Raw genomic sequence first — 19,117 nt, forward strand, 5'->3', positions numbered from 1 at the left:
ACATTCATACTCAAACGAGACGTAAGCATTGGCGAGCCAGCGAGTTTCCGTCCAGAAATCACCTCAGGACCATCTATCTAATGCTAGATCTAGGGCTGAGTCTGATGGGAGATGGAGTTGAACGAGCGTATAGTTAAAGCCATGGGTAGAAGTATTGTCGAGTACAAAAGGAATGAATGAGAATGCATAAAATAGTTTTCATCAAACAAGCTCATCTGCTCAAACAGCAATCACTACTTTAAGTACCTAAAAACGCCATAAGACTATACACACAGCATCTCACTTATACACGACTTAGACCATGTCTACCACAACTCTTATGGCGGCTACTGCGACGGCCTCTTCAGCGATGACTACTTGTACAACTGCAGTACCTGGAAAGTATGGCCGCGTTCCAGTTGATGCATGCAACTCCAACTACTTCTTCGATCCAAGCTTTGCTGCCAATCTTGCATTCTGCGTACTCTTCGGCCTCACTACCATAGCCCATCTAGTTCAGGCGGTTCTTTTCAAGAAGGTAAGTGTATCGAAATAACAAATTGATATATTTAGGATTTCTGACAGCCTTATAGAGATTCTGCTGGGTAGCCATCATGGGTGCAGCTTGGGAAACAATTGCATTCGCGTTCAAAACCGTTGGAAGTCGAGATCAGCAAAACATCACATACCTCACTTTGGGTCAGATCCTTTTTCTACTTGCCCCTCTCTGTGAGTACGCAAAAATTACAACAAGATGATTGCTAATACACTCAGGGATCAATGCCTTTGTATACATGGGAGTAGCGCGCATGGTATATTTCAGCATGCCTGCTCAAAAGCTTCTAGGTATCAAAGCCGTTCGCATGACACTCCTTTTCGTTTGGCTAGATGTTATTCTCTTCCTTGTACAAGGCTCAGGTGGTATCATGCTTTCCAACACGGACGCCGATAGCGATATGGTCGATATTGGAATGAAGGTTTACATGGCTGGAGTCGCTCTGCAGCTTGCCGTTGTCCTCATCTTCACTAGCATCACTGTCTTCTTCTATTTCAAGCTGCGACAGCTGGAGGGTCGAAGCATGGGACGCATGAAGTGGCTCATCTGGACCATGGTGGTTGTTCTCATGCTGATTGTGGTAAGTATTATTTGTCCAGTTACGAGTTGCCAAACTAACAAGGACAAGACTCGAATTGTATACCGCCTAGTCGAATTTGGCCCGGGTGTTAACGCGCATAACACGCTTCTTATCCATGAGGAGTATCCACTGGGTCTAGATGCTACACCGATCTTGATTGCTCTCGTCTTGCTCAACGTCATGCATCCTGGCTTTGTCCTTCGTGGACCAGAAAGCGAATTTCCCAAGTTGTCCCGCAAGGAAAAGAAGGCGCTCAAGGAAGAGAAGAAGCAAGCCAAGAAGGCTCGCAAAGCTGGTGCCCGAGAACTTGAAGAATTATCTATTGATAAGCGGTCAAGCAGCAGCAGACAGGTCGTCTGAAGGATAAGTTAAGTAAGCGGAATGTGCAATAATTGGATCGCTTGCTCCAATGCATATGATGGATGTGGAGTTTTGGCTTGGATGTCGGATATTAGCTGGATAATGTTGCTTGGCATAGAATTTTGTGTGATAGGATATCGACATGCGATACTTATTAGAGCGGAGGAATAATCGACAATCGATTATTTTTTTTGCAAATGCCCATTAATCAATCGTAAGCGAAGTGCGAATTATACGAGGGGTCAAGGTGCACAATTCGTATATATGGATACTGCTAACCTACCCGATTTAGAAGCAATAAGGTGAAACACTGCCACAACTGCAAAACGGTCCTGGCGTCAGCTGAGGCGTTGTACGTCAGGTAGCTCAAAAGACTGTAGCAGAAGGGGATAGAGTGACACAATCGGATTCAAGTATTGGACGATACAATTGGTGAGAAAATTACACGATCAAATTGATTCATTAATGAAAGCGGTGTTCAAACGCTTGGCAATGCGTAAAAGACAGACACAAATCAGCCACTAATAATGCACAAAGATCGGCCATCGTCAAGAGGGTGTAGAGAGATGAGATGAGACAGTCTGCCACGTTGGCCCCAGAGGGTGGACGTCAGTGATAGTGTCATGGCCGCTAAACCAAACTAGACTAAGCTCTTCTACACATTCCAAACGTCAAAGAAACCGCTTGCGGGTTGCCCTGTCGCCGCTTCATTCATGTTTACTCTCTGCCAAGTCAGTCAAGAAATAATCTCATATGTCCCTCTCTCTCTTTCTTCATCCATCTTTACTTTTGCAACGTAATTCCAAACGCATCCGTCAACTTGTTTCCTGCCCAAGAAAACTTCCTTGATTTTACAATTGATACCCAGCCACCCCCAGCCACTTCATCTTCACAAAACGGGCATTTACTGGTTTATGATTGGCCCCAAGGTCTCCCCTGGAGACACCGTCGCAGTCCGGACCCCGGTTAAACACCGCTGGCTGCCAGCACTTTAAAAGTTCCATTCTCTATTCCTGGTTCGCTAGATCGTCAACGGGCTACTAACGATACGGGCTATAAATCGGGATCCTGGTTATAAATCAAGATCCTGGCTCTTATCTTGTCCTGAAGGCGAAAGTCCAGCCGTTCTGAAAGAATATCGTGTGGCAGGGCAGGGTACGAAGTCCCATCCCCAGGCAAGGCCTATAAGCAGCAAAACTGTCTCGAAACTAAAGTCGGGCGCGTTCAGGGTCTCTCTTAGTTTATCTTCTCTTCTGCTCTAGCAACCCGCCAACTTATTTACTAAAGCTCAGAACAAAACTGCACGGCCAGCTAATTCATATCCACTCGGAAGCAGAGAGGCACAGCACAGACTTGGCTCGCTCGTAAACCCGTTACTCGTGCTACATTCAAGACAGCCAGCAAAGTCAAGCACAGGACAGGGACAGAACAGGACCACCCCCCTTCCCTTCCCTCAAGGGCTTTGGCTTCCTCCTCCTTTGACCTCTTTCTCACCCCCTTTGTTGCATCATTGGTTACTCATCGAAAGCCTTTCTTGTTGCGTCTTTTTTCTCTGCCCGTGCGCATACTATTATTCAGTCAGAGGGTGCCCTCTTCTTGTGTCTTCCTTCTTAATTGCTTCAGTTTCGGATTCCACGATCAACAAGACTTCAACGAAACTCACCAGCGATCTTATCAACAGAACAGAGTACGGCTACCAGACACACTCCAACTTATCCATCAACCAAACAATGTTTAATTGAGATCGGGATCACGAGACTGCACAAATCATGACCCCGGCCCATCTGATGGCGCGATTGCCGCCATTTCTTCTCGTCTCTAGCTTTTTCAATCTCGCTTCAGGCCATGTACTGCCGCAACCGACAAAGACCGTCGCCTTCCATGAGATCAACGCAGCATCATATCCACTCGCCGCGACGCTTGCGCCCGACGACTCATTTTTACAGAGACGACAATTCAACACAATCTGTGGTTACATAGGAGGTGATCCCGGACTACCTGCGACTTGTTCTGCAGGCTCACATTGTGTGGTTGATGTCGATCACGATGCAGTGGGGTGCTGTCCCGATGGAGGATCTTGCACACAGGGTGTGTTTACAGATTGCGTGGATGCGGGCAGTGGGCCACAAACAGAATTGAATCCTTACGTATTTACGTGTCGAGGAGATAATTCATGCTACCGAAATAGCTTCGAGGGAGGTTTCTTTCAATACGGGTGTGGTTCAACATCTGGTTTGGCGACAAACGTGGTGGCTACGGCTTCGGGCAAGAGCGCTATTAGACTTACTAGCTTGAACGTTCCCCTGACAGACCCGGTAACCTCGCTGGCCGAACCGACGACACTAGGAACGAGGCGAAGAACGTCCGATACCGATTCCTCAAGCACAGAGGCATCGACGACAGGGGGTGCAACTACGGAATCCACAGGAACATCATCATCAGAATCGACAGAATCGACAGAATCGACAGAATCGACAGAGTCGGCAACAGAAGCATCGACAACAGAATCAGAAACTTCAACAGCATCAGAGACCGAAACCGAAACCGACAGCGCAAGCGGAACCTCTGGTACCACGGACCCTTCAGCCACCGATTCTGATGAATCTGCCTCTTCTGGAGCTTCAGCTCCCGATACTGATGGCGATAACAACTCACGGAACACGGGCGCCATTATCGGTGGAACCATTAGTGGCGTGGCTGCGCTCGTAGCCCTCGTCGTCCTCGGAGTCTGGCTCTGGAAGCGCAAGAAGGGAAATACGCGCCAGGGACCTGGCGTGAAACCACAAGTGCAGCGTATTGGGTAAGTGTCCCCATCAGTGACCCTTTTCGGGTTTTTTTTTTTTTTTTTTTCAAACAACCAGCTAACATAACATATCCCTAGTCCACCGTTAGAGAATAACCATAGTTTCGCTCCGGTGCCCCCTATGCAGGAAGCCGATAAAATGGCCCCTCCCCCACCGGTCCCCGTAACTGACCAGCGCAGCATGAACCCAATTGTTGACCACGACGGACCTTACGCGGAGCCTTGGGATCCCCAATCCAATTACGGTTACTCGGCGGGGGCTGTCGGAGGAACGCAAATGGAACATGACGAGGTGCCGTTGACGAGAGACGATGACTTCCAGCACGGTTACAATTCTGGTCTGGGACGTATCAGCGAAGAAGAACCACGACCAGGAATGGCTATCAGCACGCCAGGCCATGTAAGCAGTCCTATTCAACCATATCCCGGACCTCGCCGCGACGGAGGGGGGCCATTATGGCAACAGAATCGTGGACCTGGATGGTTTTAATTGTGTATAATACGACGGAGGAAAAAAGAGGAGACAGCACATATATAGGTTGTGGTGATGACCACGATTATGGTTTCGCTTGGGAATTATTACGGCGTTTGTTGGTCCAGCATGGGGAGTTGGTATCCGGGGCTGTTTTATCATAAAGAAGGGCTGTAATGAGCGATTCAAGTCCAGTGAATAGATGGACTTGCGGATGGGTGATAACGAAATACGATGGCCACACGGCCATGAAATATTAGGTTCATTGGTAGATAGTTACGGTACAAAAGAAACCGAGCGTTATTAACGAAAACTTTTTATCGACTCTTTAAATGTGAACGAATCCTCTTTACAAGGTAGACGGACAGATGCCGGCCGGCATGCAGAAGCTCATATATCTTGCCAGGTCTCAACAATACTTTACACCATTCTTGGTGGTACATGCATGTACTTACCTCATTTTAGTTAGCTATATGATATCGTTCAGCATACCTGATGAGAGGTTCTATCAAGCTCCTATTGACCAGATCTTGATACTGGATTCGTCAAACACTGTCTGAGCTTCAGATTCCTCCCCAAATCCCCATCCTCCCGAGCATGTCGCAACAACAGAACCGCTCGAATGCAGAGCTGTGCTCCCGACTGGCGCGTCATGGGGCTTCCAACTCCACGAGGGGTCTACAACACCAATTTGACTGCCAACGCCTTCCCAAACTGCGACGCCGCCATCATGATTCCCTGCCCAGACTTCAAAGGATGGGAACTCGGCATAAGGATCACCTGCGAAGACGTCTACTGACATCTTTTGCTGCGTTGGTGCGCTTCGTCCTCGAAGGGTGCAGAGAAGTTCACCTGTGCCCCGGATATCGTATACGATCATGCCAGAGGCGTGACGCTCGCTGATGATGAGGTAACGACCACACGGGCTCCAGCAGACTTGAACAATACCTTGCCCTCCAATACCTCCCTCTATGTCGTCTGAGCGCGGGAGGGACCAATTAGCAACGACCTTGTCTGACCGATGGACATCGTACAGTCCCATCCACCGCGTCCATGTTCCCGCTGCGATAACAGAGTTTCCATTGCCATCCACAGGTGAAGATGCCAGAGCAGCGACGGTGCCCTTCATACCAACACCACTACCCTTTGAGATATGGCGTTTGGAGGGGATGGTGGGTATTGTAAGCACAGGGCCATCTGAACCTGGGCGTGTCATGTCAAAGTGATCAAGACGATTTGTCGATCCAACAAGGAAATGAGTCCCGGAGCCTTCCCAGAGAAGAGATGATGGTGTGATGTACTCCTCCGTTTCGCGACGTATTAACTTATACGAAGCAAGTGGAGCAGAACGCGACGCGAAACCATCATCAGGAGGAAAGAGATGGTATAACTGAATAGGATGATCGCGACACCCAACGAGTACAGTTTGTGAGCTTGGCTCCGCTAGAGAGTAGAAGGGGGCTGCGGCGACTGTTTGGGAAGGCTCAGGGAGGGTTATTGTGGATTGCGACTCAAGACGTCGCGGACAAGCGGCTGATGGGTCGAGCAGATCTTCAGGGAGAACAAAGGTGGAAATTGAGTTGAGTGCAGAAGAGACGAGGAGTGATGTTCCGTCAGCTGTCCATTGGACTGATGTGTAATAATCCTGCTTGATATTTGCAGAGTGAGATTGCTTGTCGTTGTCTATGTCATCTTGAGGCCGAACGAATGCGTTTTCAGCGACGAGGTTTAATGATGGTGCTTTCGGCTCATGTTGCACATGCTCCTGTAGATCGCTCGGCTGCGGCTCTGCGTGTGAGAGAGCTGGCTCAATTGCCGGATTGAGCTCATCCATGTTATAAGTTGTGGTTGAATGTTGCGAGATGGTGATGGACGTGGAAAATAGAGGAACTCAAAGTGGATCCTCTGCCTTAATCTCTACATATCATATCACTTACACGCTTATCATGATCCTAGACTAATCTTCAGCTGGATCTTGAAACGTTGAAGGTCCCCCACGTTACATTTCCTGTCATTTTGGTCTCTGTTGATCAAATAAATGAGGCCATCGTCAAACCATTGGGGGGGAACTTTGCTCGCCAACTGAATGTCACCGTCTATCCTCATAGCAACGTCATATGTGTTGGCGCCAAGAGCCGGCAGACAAAGAAGGACCTCTGAGCGGCCTCCCACATCCAAACAAGTATCTTGCTGCAGGGTCCAGTGGGTAATGACACCAAAAGGGCAGCTCACGATCGCCGTTCTCCGTCTTGGCGGTGTTGGGACACCGTTTTATGGGAAGAAACGCATGTTGAGAATGATCTATCAGCGTACAGTTCACAGGTCATTCAATTAAGTTTCTAGGCATTACCGAATCAACACGCGGATTGTAAAGCATAAATGGGGAGTGTTGTTGCTCATTTACTAGCAATTGGTATATAGTAACATCACAAGCTGCCTAGAAGTGCTTGATCCTGCATTGCATTTGCACCCCTAGGCAGGAACGACTTAGGGCGGGTGCTCGAAAGTTGCTGTTTTGAGCTACCCGCTTCTTAGGCTGGTAGGAAGGAAGGCATAATCGGTAAGTGTCTTGACATCCAACCCGTTGTCTATCATTAACCCATCCTTTTAATATTAAATCAATTTTCCGACTTTCTTTCTCTCTTCCTTTCCAACTCTTCTTCCATCCCGCCCCAACAACCAGTTCTCACATCCGCATCCCGTTACATACCAAGATACCCCGTATCTTGAAACCTTGAACCTCTACTGTCTCAGCGATCGCATCCTTCACCAATCATGATCTCATAAAGCTAACACGCCAAAAGAAGGGTATATTACCAACCTCGTATTCCTCGTCTGACTTCTTCCAGTCGATACAGTACAGTTAGTACCTCTAGTACCTGGTTGTTTGGGCTGCCCCTCCCCGCGAAACAACCTCGCCAGGTGGGTCACAGCACTCAAGGTAGGGCTGACAGAAATATTAGCACGGGTTCTCGTCCAAAACTTGTCTGACTAATTTAGTCGTTATCCTACTCTTAGTACGGTGACAGAGCCATAAGACACCAACTCAAATACATCATACGTCACTCCCCAGCAACAGGGCGCGCAACGTCCTCTCCACATCAGCACCAGCACCAGCCCGTGCTCAAACCAAAGCGTTGGGCAAAGCTCCTGGAAGGGACCGGACCCTGGCGACCATTCATCTGATCTCGTGATTCCGCGTGATCATTTCCCAGCTCTCTCGCAACGACTGCTGAGCCAACTCCACGCCCAGCTCATCACCTTCCGAAGCTGCCTTTGAGCACTTCGTCCAAAACCAACCATGGACGTCTTCACCTCAGAAAACGACCAATGCGATCGTCTTAAGACGCCCTCCTATCTTGAACTCGTCGTGTCCATGTATGATTGGGCAACTCTCTTGGAATCTGCCCTGTAATCCTTGGTACTAATTGATATTACAGCGTCCTCCTACTTGGTATTCTTGTCTCCTATCTTCCTCAGCACTATCGCATCATCTCCCGAGGCACTTCCGAAGGCATTTCTCCCTATTTCGTACTTTTAGGAACCACATCTGCCACCGCTGGTCTTGCAAACATTCTTACTGTTCCGCCATCTCGTGCCGCCATAGGATGTTGCAAAGAGCTCGGCAAATTTGAATGCGCGGCTGGTCTTCTTGGTGTTGCCCAGCTCGGTGCCCAATGGGTTTGCTTCAGTCTCATGTTAGCCTCGCATTCGATTCTACCTATCTCCCCAGCTAACCAGTGAATAGTCTCGTTCTCTTTCTCATATTTTTTCGATATAGACAAGCCAATGTTCCTGCAGACGACCTGCGTGGAGATGCACCCAAATGGCAGACTGCTGTCATGGTGGGACTACTTTGTGTCCTTCACGGCCTCATTGTGATTATCCTGACAGGAGTATTCTTTATTGCACTTCCCGATCATCTCGTCTTCTGGGCCAACTTCCTGGGCGTCATGGCCACAGTTTTGGCTGCCATACAATACGTACCCCAGATCTGGATGACTTACCACCTGAAGCATGTTGGAAGTCTCAGCATCCCCATGATGTGCATTCAGACTCCAGGTGGTTTCCTCTTTGCCGGAAGCCTGTTTGCCAGACTTGGATGGGAGGGCTGGAGCACCTGGTTCATTTATTTAATTACTGCATCCATGCAGGGAGCAGTCCTCTTCATGGGTGTATATTACGAATATATGGCCCGGCAGCGTGGTGGACATGTCAACGGTCATCTTGACAGTGCGCCTCATTCGCCTGTGGAATATTCGAGCGCTCCTCGGAGGCCACCGCCAGGCAGCCGAACCTACTCTGAAGGCTGGGAGCGTGGTCTTCCAGGCCCTTTCACTGGCCACCCTGAGCGATACGCAGAAACAGAGGAAGATTTGGACGACATCCAGGAGCGCGAAGAGCGCGCCATTCAGAGGGAAAACCAACCGCTGCTAAAACCCGGTGGTATCGGCAACCCTCACAGGACATACGACGGCACCGAACAGTCATGAATACTTTGTTTTGCCTTATCTATCTTAGACAACAAGACGAGTTTGGGATCAACAGCGAGCATATGATATACCAGGATCATCCGAGTCTCTTGATGGTATTTTAGTGTTACTAGGATTGCATACTGTACCTTTTAGAACTTTATACGTATATTCTCGGCTATTTTTACACCCGCGACATCCAACGTTGACTCAACGGAGTCATCCTCTTCATAAGCATGTGTGGGGGCCTTGATGACTCGAGGCCGGTGCCAGGTTCAAAGCATTTTTTTTTGATGATATTGCATTCCTGTCTACCTACGGACGCGAGATCATCAGATCAGGGTAGCTCTCTACTAACCAGACTTCTCAGTTCATGGGGATCTTCGACTGCCCATTTTGAGATTTCACAATAGAATGAAACACCGTACCAATCAAACCTGAGTGTCATCATCATCACTTTGTCGCAGCACACAGCGCAGACCTAGGCACCTGGGCCTCATGCTGACCCTAACCTAACGGGCCCAGAGAACCCCCACTCACTCCGCGGAGGACGGGTAACTCGCATCGCCTGCAAATGCGGGAGTCTTAGTCCTGAGCTTTGCCCCCTGTGGGATGCGGTCGGTTTCTGATTGGTTGCTTTCATTTAATCATGTTGGATGAATCACTTGGTGCCATGAACGTCTCGATTGCCATCCATGAGATGGAGGGGAGGGGCCCCTGGCTCTGAGAGCCGAGAGCATCCAATCCAGTGGCGTCGATCCGATAAACCATCCCATCCCATTCTTTTGTCGGAGTCATTTCTCTTTCTTTCTTCCATCCTGAAGCCTTCGATCCCTAGATCCCATTCTTCTTTCCTACTTGAATTGCCATTGTCGTTCTTGACATTGACCCAAAGGCATAGTTTTGCCCTCGTTCAACAGCATTCTTATCATTTCCCATCATCGACGCTTCCCCGCGGCTCTTATCAACATGGCTATCTACAGCTCCGTCCCGCCACCCGAACAGCAACCGACCACAACCACTTCAACCCCTACTGCGACAAATCCTCCTTTGGCTGCTATCCAGGCTCAGTCGCCTCCTACGCCAGTCAAGAACTCTTCTATTGATATCGATGCTTGGACTATCTCGGCTCTGCAATCCCTCAGCGTCTCCCCTGTCGCACGTGGAACTTGTATCCCTCTCGCTATCCCCATTGATGAAGTTGCCAAAGCTCAACCCAAGTCTCCTGAGCGCAATGTCGACTTCGACGAGCATGGGGTATCCACCTCTATTCCAAAGCGCCCTCTCTCCAGGAGGGACAGCCAGCGAAAGCGCGAACTAGTTCAAAAGGGCAAGGAGGGAAGTCGCCAGCGTCGTCGCTGGGAGAATGGTATGCCGCTATTATCGATGATGCAGTCCACGCGTTGATCTGCGTCCTCTCACGTATCATTATACTGATCGATGACCTCATTTGCCAGACCGTTTGATGCACGTTCCCAACGTTCAGCCTCCTCTGCCCTCCGACTACGAAGTCCACCCCACGCATACTGTCCATCAAGTGCCCTATCAGCTTGCTCAATTTTGGGACCGCGGCGTGCGCCAGCGCGTTGAGGATAAGACTGCTCGACTCCAAGCCGAACGCAAGAAGCAACAGCTCAAGTCAGGTAGCGCTACTGGCCTTTGTGCTGGCGAGGTACCTCGCGACTTGCGCGAAGCCACCAAGCGTAGTCCTGTTGTGCGCAGTTGGGTGCGATCTCTGGAAGAGCCTGTACGTCAATACCTGGCTAGTCAACGGGCAGTCACTACACCTAACGTTGAGGCCGCCGAGGAAAGTGATAGCGCAGCTGAGCAGATGGACTCAGATGACGAGGAGATCGTGTTTGTCGGCAGGAACGGCGCAATGCGGGAGCTGAGAGAGAAGAAGGCGACATGGAAACATGCTCACCGTGAGGTTTCGCAGGAAACAGTCGACTCGGGCATGCTGTTTGACTCTTTTGGCAATGATGAGAGTGCCGCCTTCAAGTCAGTATTTCTATGTCGAGATGGAATTAGCTACTAACAACTTTTAGGCGCTGGCTTACACACACCATCTCCGACTATTATGGCATCCAATCCCGCTCCGTCAATCTCACAAACCCATCGCGCCGAGTCGTCTATGTTGGTTTAAAGACTTCGCAGGGTATTTTGCCTTCGCGAACGCTACCACGCCCTATGTGGGAAGTATGCTGAAGGAACCTGGGATATTTCTGGTTTGGCAGCGGTGTCGACTTCTTGACCGAAATCTTAGGCAGTATTTTTAGATGTAGAAACGTAGACGGTAAGCATGATCATGGGGCAATAGAAACCATCTCACTGAGCTCAGTGGGCATAAGTCTGTTGTGCTGCGATGTGATACTTGGGATTCTTCAATGAGTTACAAGCCCGTGATACTTACCCTGCAGTCGACCAAGTGCCGTTGCGTAAAGTAAGTATTTGCCAGCATCGAACGATAGGTATATGAAGTAAAAGTTTGGTCGAGAGAGACTTGCTATTTGAACGAGATTGTGATACGTGTTATAGACCAAACGTTTGGTCCCGGGTAGTTTGCTGGGCACTGGCTACATCCATCTTTGGTCCACGGCCTTTGATACATTGTTCAGTATTCTCTTGCCTCCCATGATCTGTCCATATTTTGATACTCTTTCATTCACACTCATATTGAGGAAGTTTGTGAGTCCATATTGCCCATAGTCGGCCAACAATAACCCCGTTAGAACTTGCGCTGCACAGATATTGAAGCCAGCGCGACGGAAGAATACAACCCATTGACCATCACGAAAGTCAAGGAATTGCCCAAACTGAAAAGCCGCTGAAGAGTAACGAGACATGAGAGATATCGCCCATTTCGAAAGTGTCTCCTCTGCCCCGGAGATCAAATAGGTTGAAATGCCAGCTCGAAGGCTGGTGGTAAAGCGGACGAAGTCCGCATAACCGGCTATGTCAGAAGCACTTGGCAATCCAACATACTCACCCTGTGTGTTTACCTCGGACACTAGTATATAGAGACATTCGTATTTCTCACTCACAAGCTTGACACGCTTGCGAAGCGGTGGTAGAATGGTCGACCCCGGAAGAGGCTTCTGTTTCACTCTAAGTATGGTGGTCATGATCAAGCCGGCTGTAGGACATAGAGACACATCAGCCTCAAAAGCCAACGGCGAAATCACTTCATTTCTTTGGGTCGATCCCGGAGACCAAGAGACAATGTTATGCTGGGTAAAGTCTCGATCAACAAGCTCAATATTCGACGAGGATTTCTCTATGAAAGATGAGACGTTACGGCTTAAGTCCACGGATATAATGTAACGGCATTTTTCTCTAGGTATGTCCGCGAAAGGAGCCGGAGCCTCCTTCAATACTTTTGGCGCAACCTCTTGAATGTCGCTGCACACGTCTGTAACGCCCGACGGAGACTTTGGTGTAGGCTGCACATTTGATGGAGGAGTATCACTGCTTGTTTTGGATCTTTTCGGTTGCCTGAGTTGTATGAAATTGGACAATAAACTGCTTGAAGTAGTCGCATTAGTGTCGGCCAACAATCGCTTCTTTCCTTTGCCATCAGCTTGACTCCCTAAAGTCTGACGCCGTGACCCTAGTAGATCATCTAGTGACGGCATGTTGAGCATATGGCTATCGTTGGGAGGAATGTCTTTTGGACGAACTCGATGAGAGATGATCTCGTTTGATTGGACTTCTTGCTCGGTATCTTCATCTGATAAGACTTGAAATATCATTGGCGTTGATCGTGAAACGGCATAATCCTGACTGCACAACTGGGGAGGCTGTAACTGTAGTAGCTCTTTGCTGAGAGGGTCCAGTTGGATGTCGGCTTCAGTCAATGATACTCTACCACTTCCAAAAGGTATGGGTGCCCATTTGAGTGATGATTCGAGGCGACTCAGGCCTTCGAAAGATGGAAGATGAAAGGCAGAAGATAGTTGTTGGACTAGCCACCTGAACTGCTCTTTCGAGCTTGATGAATGGTTACCCCATTCAGGATTGGGTATGTCAAAATCGATTGCAGGTATTGGCACACGTAACAAAGCATCCGCTGGGTTCAATCGCTCTTGTTCCAGTTGACGGTTTACTTCATAATGCTTGCCGTCTAAGAAAGCTTGAAACGCTTCTTCGAAAATTCCTTCTTGTTCAACTTCAGACTGCGATGGCACCTGAGAATCTGTTGCCGTAAGCATCAAAGCCGCAGTCACAGAAACCAGCTTTAAGCTAGATTCAGGACTAGATGATAACAATGGTAATTCCAATTTGAGTTCGGATAGTCTCTTCGACTTCGGGCCAAGGAAAGCTGCTGTGGCCGTTGGAGGAGAGCTAAATATGTGCGGTAGACTAGGAGCTTGAGGGTCGAGGCAGCCCTCCTCTACGTTTGATTCCAATCTCTCGAATTCCGTATTAATAGGACTGCTTAGCTCCGAGGTTAGGTCTATGACCGCCATGCCGGGTTCAGGCACAAAAGGTTCGTATGGTTCAGATGCCGGAGAAAGCAGAGGAGATACAGGTTTCAAGTACGCGCTGGTATACTAAAAAAGCGTTATTTTAGGATCTCATTGAATCTGAGCACACTCACATTTCTCAGGGCAAAGATCTTTCTAATCTGTGTTGGTGTATAGGTTTTCGTAAGAAATTCGTGATCGTACGTAGATGCCACATCATGTGTCGAGTCTGGTATTTCATCGACTTCCATCTCACGGAGGGCTAATGTTTTCCACCGCGATACAGTGGATGGAAATTCGAGACCCTCGTCCTTTTCAATACTGACCTGGGCAAACGGTAGCCATGTTTCAATAATGTTGCATGACCCTGCGGACTGTATATCGTCTCGATATTGGTCAACTTCTCCCCTTGTATCATACCCCAAATCAAGCGATTCAGGTGGAAACCGTAACTGTTTTGTTCGTCCTAAGAAGGGGAACAAAGAAAAGGCCGAGACAAATGGATCGACTGGGACTTGATAGTCTTCGTGCTTGGTAGGTGGCTCAGAGAGGATCTTGGGACGAGGCAGGTGTGCTATAGTAAGGCCTGCTTGTTCAATAATCCCACCCGGCTGGCTTGGTTCCGCCGTCTTTTGAAATTGACGAATTTGATCTTGAAGCCTATACGGTACACCTCGGTGGTCGTAAAGAAGGGCATGGGCAAGACCATAGTCGATGACAGGACGGTTTTTAATAGTCGATACTGTAGATGTACTCATGTTTGAGAGCCGACGGGCTTGCCATCAAGCCAAAGGAGAATACATGAGAGATGAAGTCAAGGCTTTTGGTAACATCGACGTATGTCTAGGCATTGAAGCTCAGGCGTAAGAGTAAATATCAAGAGTTCCATCCCGTCCGCTCCTGCCTCCTTCATGGGCACTTGTAACATGTCAGTGACCGTTTTGCGAAATTGGCAAGTGCGACAGAAACACCATTGCTATATTTAGCATAAAGCTTTGGATGGTTTGTGCTTAGGAAGAACTATTAAATTATGGACTATTGAAGCTCTCCTCTCTTTTACATCCATAAATCTACCTAATAAGTAGATATAAAAGTGAAGCATGCTCCCATGACATGGAACGGGTGGGTTGTACGGATAGTGCCTAGACATATCCATTTCCTTCCCGTCGGGTCAATATAAACCCCACCACGCCCGCTGTAATCCGTGCTAACTCCGGGGGCTAGTGGCGCATCCTAACCGCACCCTTCCATACCTGGAGCTTTTGTGATAGCTCTTCATCGAAGATCAACCCATAACAAACGTTGATCTCTCTCGTCCTCATAATTTATCGCCCGTTGACAATTCGACAGCCATGGCATACGTTGCGCCTATCCATCGCGCCACGAGCATTCGCCATGCGCTTCGAGCTAATGTGCTTGATCCCGAGATCGATGATTTGATTGTAGCGTAAGAGCTCCAACACCTTCGATGACGCCTTGAGCAAGCGCTGATTGAGGTTTCACAGCAAAGCGAATCGACTCGAGATATGGCGCCTCACAGAGAAAGGGCTGGTATGCCAACAGACAAAGCTTATCCATGGCACAATATCGATGTTACAACGTTTACGACCCAAAGGATCTGAGACCGACCTACTGTTTGTTGGAACCGACAGGCTCCAATATTTCAATTTGATCTGGAACGACGCAACAAAGCAATTGGAGACCATCGAGCGAGTAATTGAGGACATGTCAGAGCCATACATGCGCCAGTCGCAAAGCCAAAACAAATGCCTAGTAGATCCGACTGGACGGTTCTTGGCGATGCATCTTTGGGAAGGAGTGCTGAATGTCTTTAAACTTCCTACACGCAAGGGTTCTACCAACAAACTGGAGGTGCTTGACCAAGTCAGGATCACCGAGTTGTTCATGAAAGCGAGCACTTTCACCTACAGCTACACTAACCATCCAACCATCGCATTCCTATACAAGACACAAATGGATCAGGAAGAAACTCGGCTGGTCATATATAGGTTAACTCACGACGACAAGGGAAACACTGTATCCAAGTTCGATCCACACAAAGATAGGGAACTCGACGTCGAGATTCCTGACCCCTACGCCTCCATGCTTATTCCCGTCCCCTTGGATGAGGAAAAGCGTTATCATGTACGAAATAAGGAGGGAGCCAAACCACACTTAGGTGGTCTTCTCGTCATTGGAGAGACTCTCTTAACATACTACGATGGCCAAACGCACAGAAGTGTGTCCGCAGGTTTGAAGGACCCCAGAATCTTTGTAGCCTGGGCAGAATACGACAGCACCCGTTATTTGTTAGCAGACGACTATGGACGACTCGATCTGTTGACCATTCAAACGAATCTAGAACCAACCGGCGTTGTTGTGACGGGTATGGTACTCGAGCCATTTGAATACGGCAATTCGCCTGCTATCACTTCGAGAGCGTCCAGCCTGGTTTACCTTGGCGATGGGACTCTTTTTGTTGCTTCTCATCATGGCGATTCCCAACTTTACCAAATCGATGTCGAGACCAAAACAGTCATGTTGGTACAGTCTTTCTTAAACAACGCCCCAATCCTGGACTTCTCCATCATGGATATGGGCAATCGGGAAGGCGATACGCAGGCTGGTAATGCCTTCTCATCCGGCCAGTCACGAATTGTGGCAGGATGTGGTGCATACCATGATGGTACTCTGCGGAGTATTCGAAGTGGTGTCGGCCTTGAAGACAGAGGTGTTCTTGATGAGTTAGAGGGAACCAGGGGCTTGTTCACTCTCCATTCTTATGGCTCTGACATGGTCGATACTTTGGTTGTGTCGTCCATCACTGAGACAAGAATTCTCAGCTTTGACCCTGAAGGTGGCATTGAAGAGGTTTACTCCTATCAAGGCATGTCGTTGGACAGTGAGACGCTGCTGGCATCAAACCTTCCTAGCGGACAACTACTCCAGGTCACACCTAAGTCAGTTGTCTTACTCGACCCTGAGGGCGGCACAACAATCAGTAAGTGGGATGTACCAAGTGGGAAAACGATCACAAGGGCATCGGCAAACGGCAAATGGGCTTTGCTGTCGGTTGACGGAACTTCTCTTGTTTCGTTGAACCTACTGCAGAATTTGGCTGTCAATGCACAACAAATCAACGACAACGCTACTTCGCAACCTGACCAGATATCGTGCATTCATGCTGCCAGAGACCCCCCAGACCTAGGAGTAGTCGGCTGGTGGTCTTCAGGCCAAATATCGCTAATCGACATGGCTTCACTAAAGCCTCTGCACGGAGAGTCTATGAGGCAGACTGAAGATAGCGCCACAGTCCCGCGGGATGTCGCGCTTGTTCAACTACACCCCCCTGACATTTCGGGCCCAACCCTTTTAGTTGCAATGGAGGATGGAAATGTCGTCACTTTCAATGTGTCTACTAAAGGCTTCTCTGTCTCTGGTCGCAAGAGTGTGACTTTGGGGAGCAACCCGGCTCGACTTCACATACTCCCTCAAGAAGATGGCACTTCAAATGTTTTTGTGACTACTGAGCATGCAAGTCTCATCTATAGTTCTGAGGGGCGAGTCATATTCTCGGCCACAACCGCCGACGATGCCACTTTTGTTGCGCCCTTTAACTCTCATGCTTTCCCGGACTCTGTCGTTCTGTCGACAGACCAGCATATCAGGATTTGTCACGTTGATCGGGAACGTCTAACTCATGTGAAATCCCTCCCTTTTAATGAGACTGTCAGGCGAGTGGCATACTCTCCAGGGCTCAAAGCCTTTGGCCTGGGCTCTATTAGAAGAGAACTGGTCAACAATGAGGAAGTTGTTACAAGTTCATTTAGGCTTGTTGACGAAATAGTCTTCAAAGAACTTGGATCGCCATTCCCTTTGAACGGTTCAAGTACTTTAGAACTTGTGGAGTGTGTTATCCGAGCCGAGCTACCTGACGTTGGTGGAAACCCAACCGAGAGATTCATCGTTGGTACGAGTTTTATCAGCGATGGCGAAGTGGAAGATCCGAATGGCACCCTTGGCCGTATTCTGGTCCTTGGTGTTGACGCAAACCGTCAAGTGTACCAGATCGTGTCCCATAATCTAAAAGGCCCTTGTCGCTGCTTAGGGATGATTGGAGACAATATTGTAGCTGGGCTGTCCAAGACAGTTGTGGTGTACAGCTTTTCGCAGGAGACAAGCAGTTCCGGTTCACTACAGAAACTTGCTGCTTATCGTCCAGCTGCTATTCCTATTGATATAGATGTATCAGGAAATATGATAGGTGTAGGCGATCTGATGCAATCACTGTCTTTGGTTGAATTCATTCCGGCACAGGACGGCAATAAAGCGCAATTACAGGAACGAGCACGGCATTTCGAGTCGCTTTGGACCACTGCAGTCTGTCATATCGAAGGGGAAAGGTGGCTAGAGGCGGATTCTCGAGGCAATCTTGTTGTTCTTCAACGAAATGTGGATGCGCCGACAGAACAAGACCGCCGCCGATTGGAAATCACAAGTGAGATGGGCATCGGGGAACAAATCAACCGTATTCGAAAGCTCAATGTTCCAGCAGCAGAGAATAACATAGTGCATCCTCGAGCATTCCTCGCATCGGTAAGTGGCCTTTTCACTCCTACAGGCACGAACATGGGGCTAACATCTACCAGGCTGAAGGCTCACTGTACCTTTATGGCGATATTGCGCCCCAATATCAGGATCTATTGATGACATTCCAGTCTAAGATGGAAGAGTTTGTTCTTGCCTTGGGCAACGTTGAATTTAAGTTGTGGCGTTCCTTCCGCAATGACAACAGAGAGAGCGAAGGTCCTTATCGCTTTATAGACGGAGAGATGATCGAGAGGTTCTTAGACATGGACGAAGAGCAACAAGAGCTTGTCTGTGATGGACTTGGCCCGACTGTTGAAGACATGCGGAACCTGATTGAAGAGCTGAGACGGATGCATTAAGTTATCGTTTCCAATAAATTAACGACTTGATGTTACCCCGATTTGCTTGCTGGGTTGTTCTCTATGAATCTATTGCTAAGCTAGATGAAGGACGAACGGGTCAAAGATGATTGGTCAGAAACGATGAAGTCATAGAGATAACGAAGAGACGACAATTGACTTTTATATGGCGAAGATAATGTCCTAATAAAACAAAGAGAAGTTCATCTACTGATTAGGATGAATAATTGAGAATGGTATTTCGTCACAGCGATTGATATTATGTCTATAACACTAAGAAACCTGGAAGATGTCAAGGCGAAAAAGGTGCCCATATGTCCGGGATAGATCGGAAACCCACCCGAAAGTGACCGGACCAATAGTGAGTCTCCAATTTCCGAGCTTAAGTCAATCTGGTAGCCTGAGGCCACATTTTATAGCCAAAACTTTCGGCAAAGCATCATCAGCCGATTACTACCAAGGAAAAGACCTCAACCTTCC

The 19,117-nt window shown here is 48.5% G+C and overlaps 7 protein-coding genes across 7 annotated transcripts; 5 read left to right on the forward strand and 2 right to left on the reverse strand.

The window, feature by feature from the left end:
* The first annotated feature begins 18 nt into the window (after nucleotides 1-18).
* EDB82DRAFT_309986 (RTA1 like protein-domain-containing protein) lies at nucleotides 19-1,589 on the forward strand. The gene is made up of 5 exons (XM_065607451.1): nucleotides 19-21; nucleotides 94-517; nucleotides 573-678; nucleotides 754-1,115; nucleotides 1,164-1,589. Exons 2-5 carry the CDS (start codon nucleotides 302-304, stop codon nucleotides 1,473-1,475), a joined length of 996 nt encoding a protein of 331 aa, XP_065463313.1. The 5' UTR covers nucleotides 19-21; nucleotides 94-301; the 3' UTR covers nucleotides 1,476-1,589.
* Nucleotides 1,590-3,044: 1,455 nt separating this feature from the next.
* On the forward strand, nucleotides 3,045-4,802 carry EDB82DRAFT_310000 (uncharacterized protein). Its single transcript, XM_025737822.2, has 2 exons — nucleotides 3,045-4,275; nucleotides 4,357-4,802. The coding sequence occupies exons 1-2, from the start codon at nucleotides 3,245-3,247 to the stop codon at nucleotides 4,766-4,768; spliced, it is 1,443 nt and encodes a 480-aa protein (XP_025592643.1). The 5' UTR covers nucleotides 3,045-3,244; the 3' UTR covers nucleotides 4,769-4,802.
* Nucleotides 4,803-5,053: 251 nt separating this feature from the next.
* Nucleotides 5,054-6,799, reverse strand: EDB82DRAFT_513696 (WD40-repeat-containing domain protein). Its single transcript, XM_025737823.2, has one exon. The coding sequence runs from the start codon at nucleotides 6,582-6,584 to the stop codon at nucleotides 5,259-5,261; it is 1,326 nt and encodes a 441-aa protein (XP_025592644.1). The 5' UTR covers nucleotides 6,585-6,799; the 3' UTR covers nucleotides 5,054-5,258.
* Nucleotides 6,800-7,745: 946 nt separating this feature from the next.
* Nucleotides 7,746-9,351, forward strand: EDB82DRAFT_310049 (uncharacterized protein). Its single transcript, XM_025737824.2, has 3 exons — nucleotides 7,746-8,128; nucleotides 8,191-8,448; nucleotides 8,499-9,351. Exons 1-3 carry the CDS (start codon nucleotides 8,052-8,054, stop codon nucleotides 9,241-9,243), a joined length of 1,080 nt encoding a protein of 359 aa, XP_025592645.1. The 5' UTR covers nucleotides 7,746-8,051; the 3' UTR covers nucleotides 9,244-9,351.
* A 562-nt stretch (nucleotides 9,352-9,913) lies between these two features.
* On the forward strand, nucleotides 9,914-11,614 carry EDB82DRAFT_310082 (R3H-associated N-terminal domain-containing protein). The gene is made up of 3 exons (XM_025737825.2): nucleotides 9,914-10,591; nucleotides 10,680-11,223; nucleotides 11,271-11,614. Exons 1-3 carry the CDS (start codon nucleotides 10,192-10,194, stop codon nucleotides 11,428-11,430), a joined length of 1,104 nt encoding a protein of 367 aa, XP_025592646.1. The 5' UTR covers nucleotides 9,914-10,191; the 3' UTR covers nucleotides 11,431-11,614.
* On the reverse strand, nucleotides 11,530-14,558 carry EDB82DRAFT_310024 (uncharacterized protein). Its single transcript, XM_025737826.2, has 2 exons — nucleotides 13,823-14,558; nucleotides 11,530-13,775 (listed from the first exon to the last, which is right to left on the reverse strand). The coding sequence occupies exons 1-2, from the start codon at nucleotides 14,444-14,446 to the stop codon at nucleotides 11,799-11,801; spliced, it is 2,601 nt and encodes an 866-aa protein (XP_025592647.1). The 5' UTR covers nucleotides 14,447-14,558; the 3' UTR covers nucleotides 11,530-11,798.
* A 381-nt stretch (nucleotides 14,559-14,939) lies between these two features.
* On the forward strand, nucleotides 14,940-18,901 carry EDB82DRAFT_513728 (mono-functional DNA-alkylating methyl methanesulfonate N-term-domain-containing protein). The gene is made up of 3 exons (XM_025737827.2): nucleotides 14,940-15,135; nucleotides 15,194-18,284; nucleotides 18,338-18,901. The coding sequence occupies exons 1-3, from the start codon at nucleotides 15,041-15,043 to the stop codon at nucleotides 18,635-18,637; spliced, it is 3,486 nt and encodes a 1,161-aa protein (XP_025592648.1). The 5' UTR covers nucleotides 14,940-15,040; the 3' UTR covers nucleotides 18,638-18,901.
* The last annotated feature ends 216 nt before the right edge of the window (nucleotides 18,902-19,117 follow it).

Source organism: Fusarium venenatum (assembly GCF_020744135.1).
Source record: "Fusarium venenatum strain MPI-CAGE-CH-0201 chromosome Unknown EDB82scaffold_4, whole genome shotgun sequence".
Taxonomy (NCBI): domain Eukaryota; kingdom Fungi; phylum Ascomycota; class Sordariomycetes; order Hypocreales; family Nectriaceae; genus Fusarium; species Fusarium venenatum.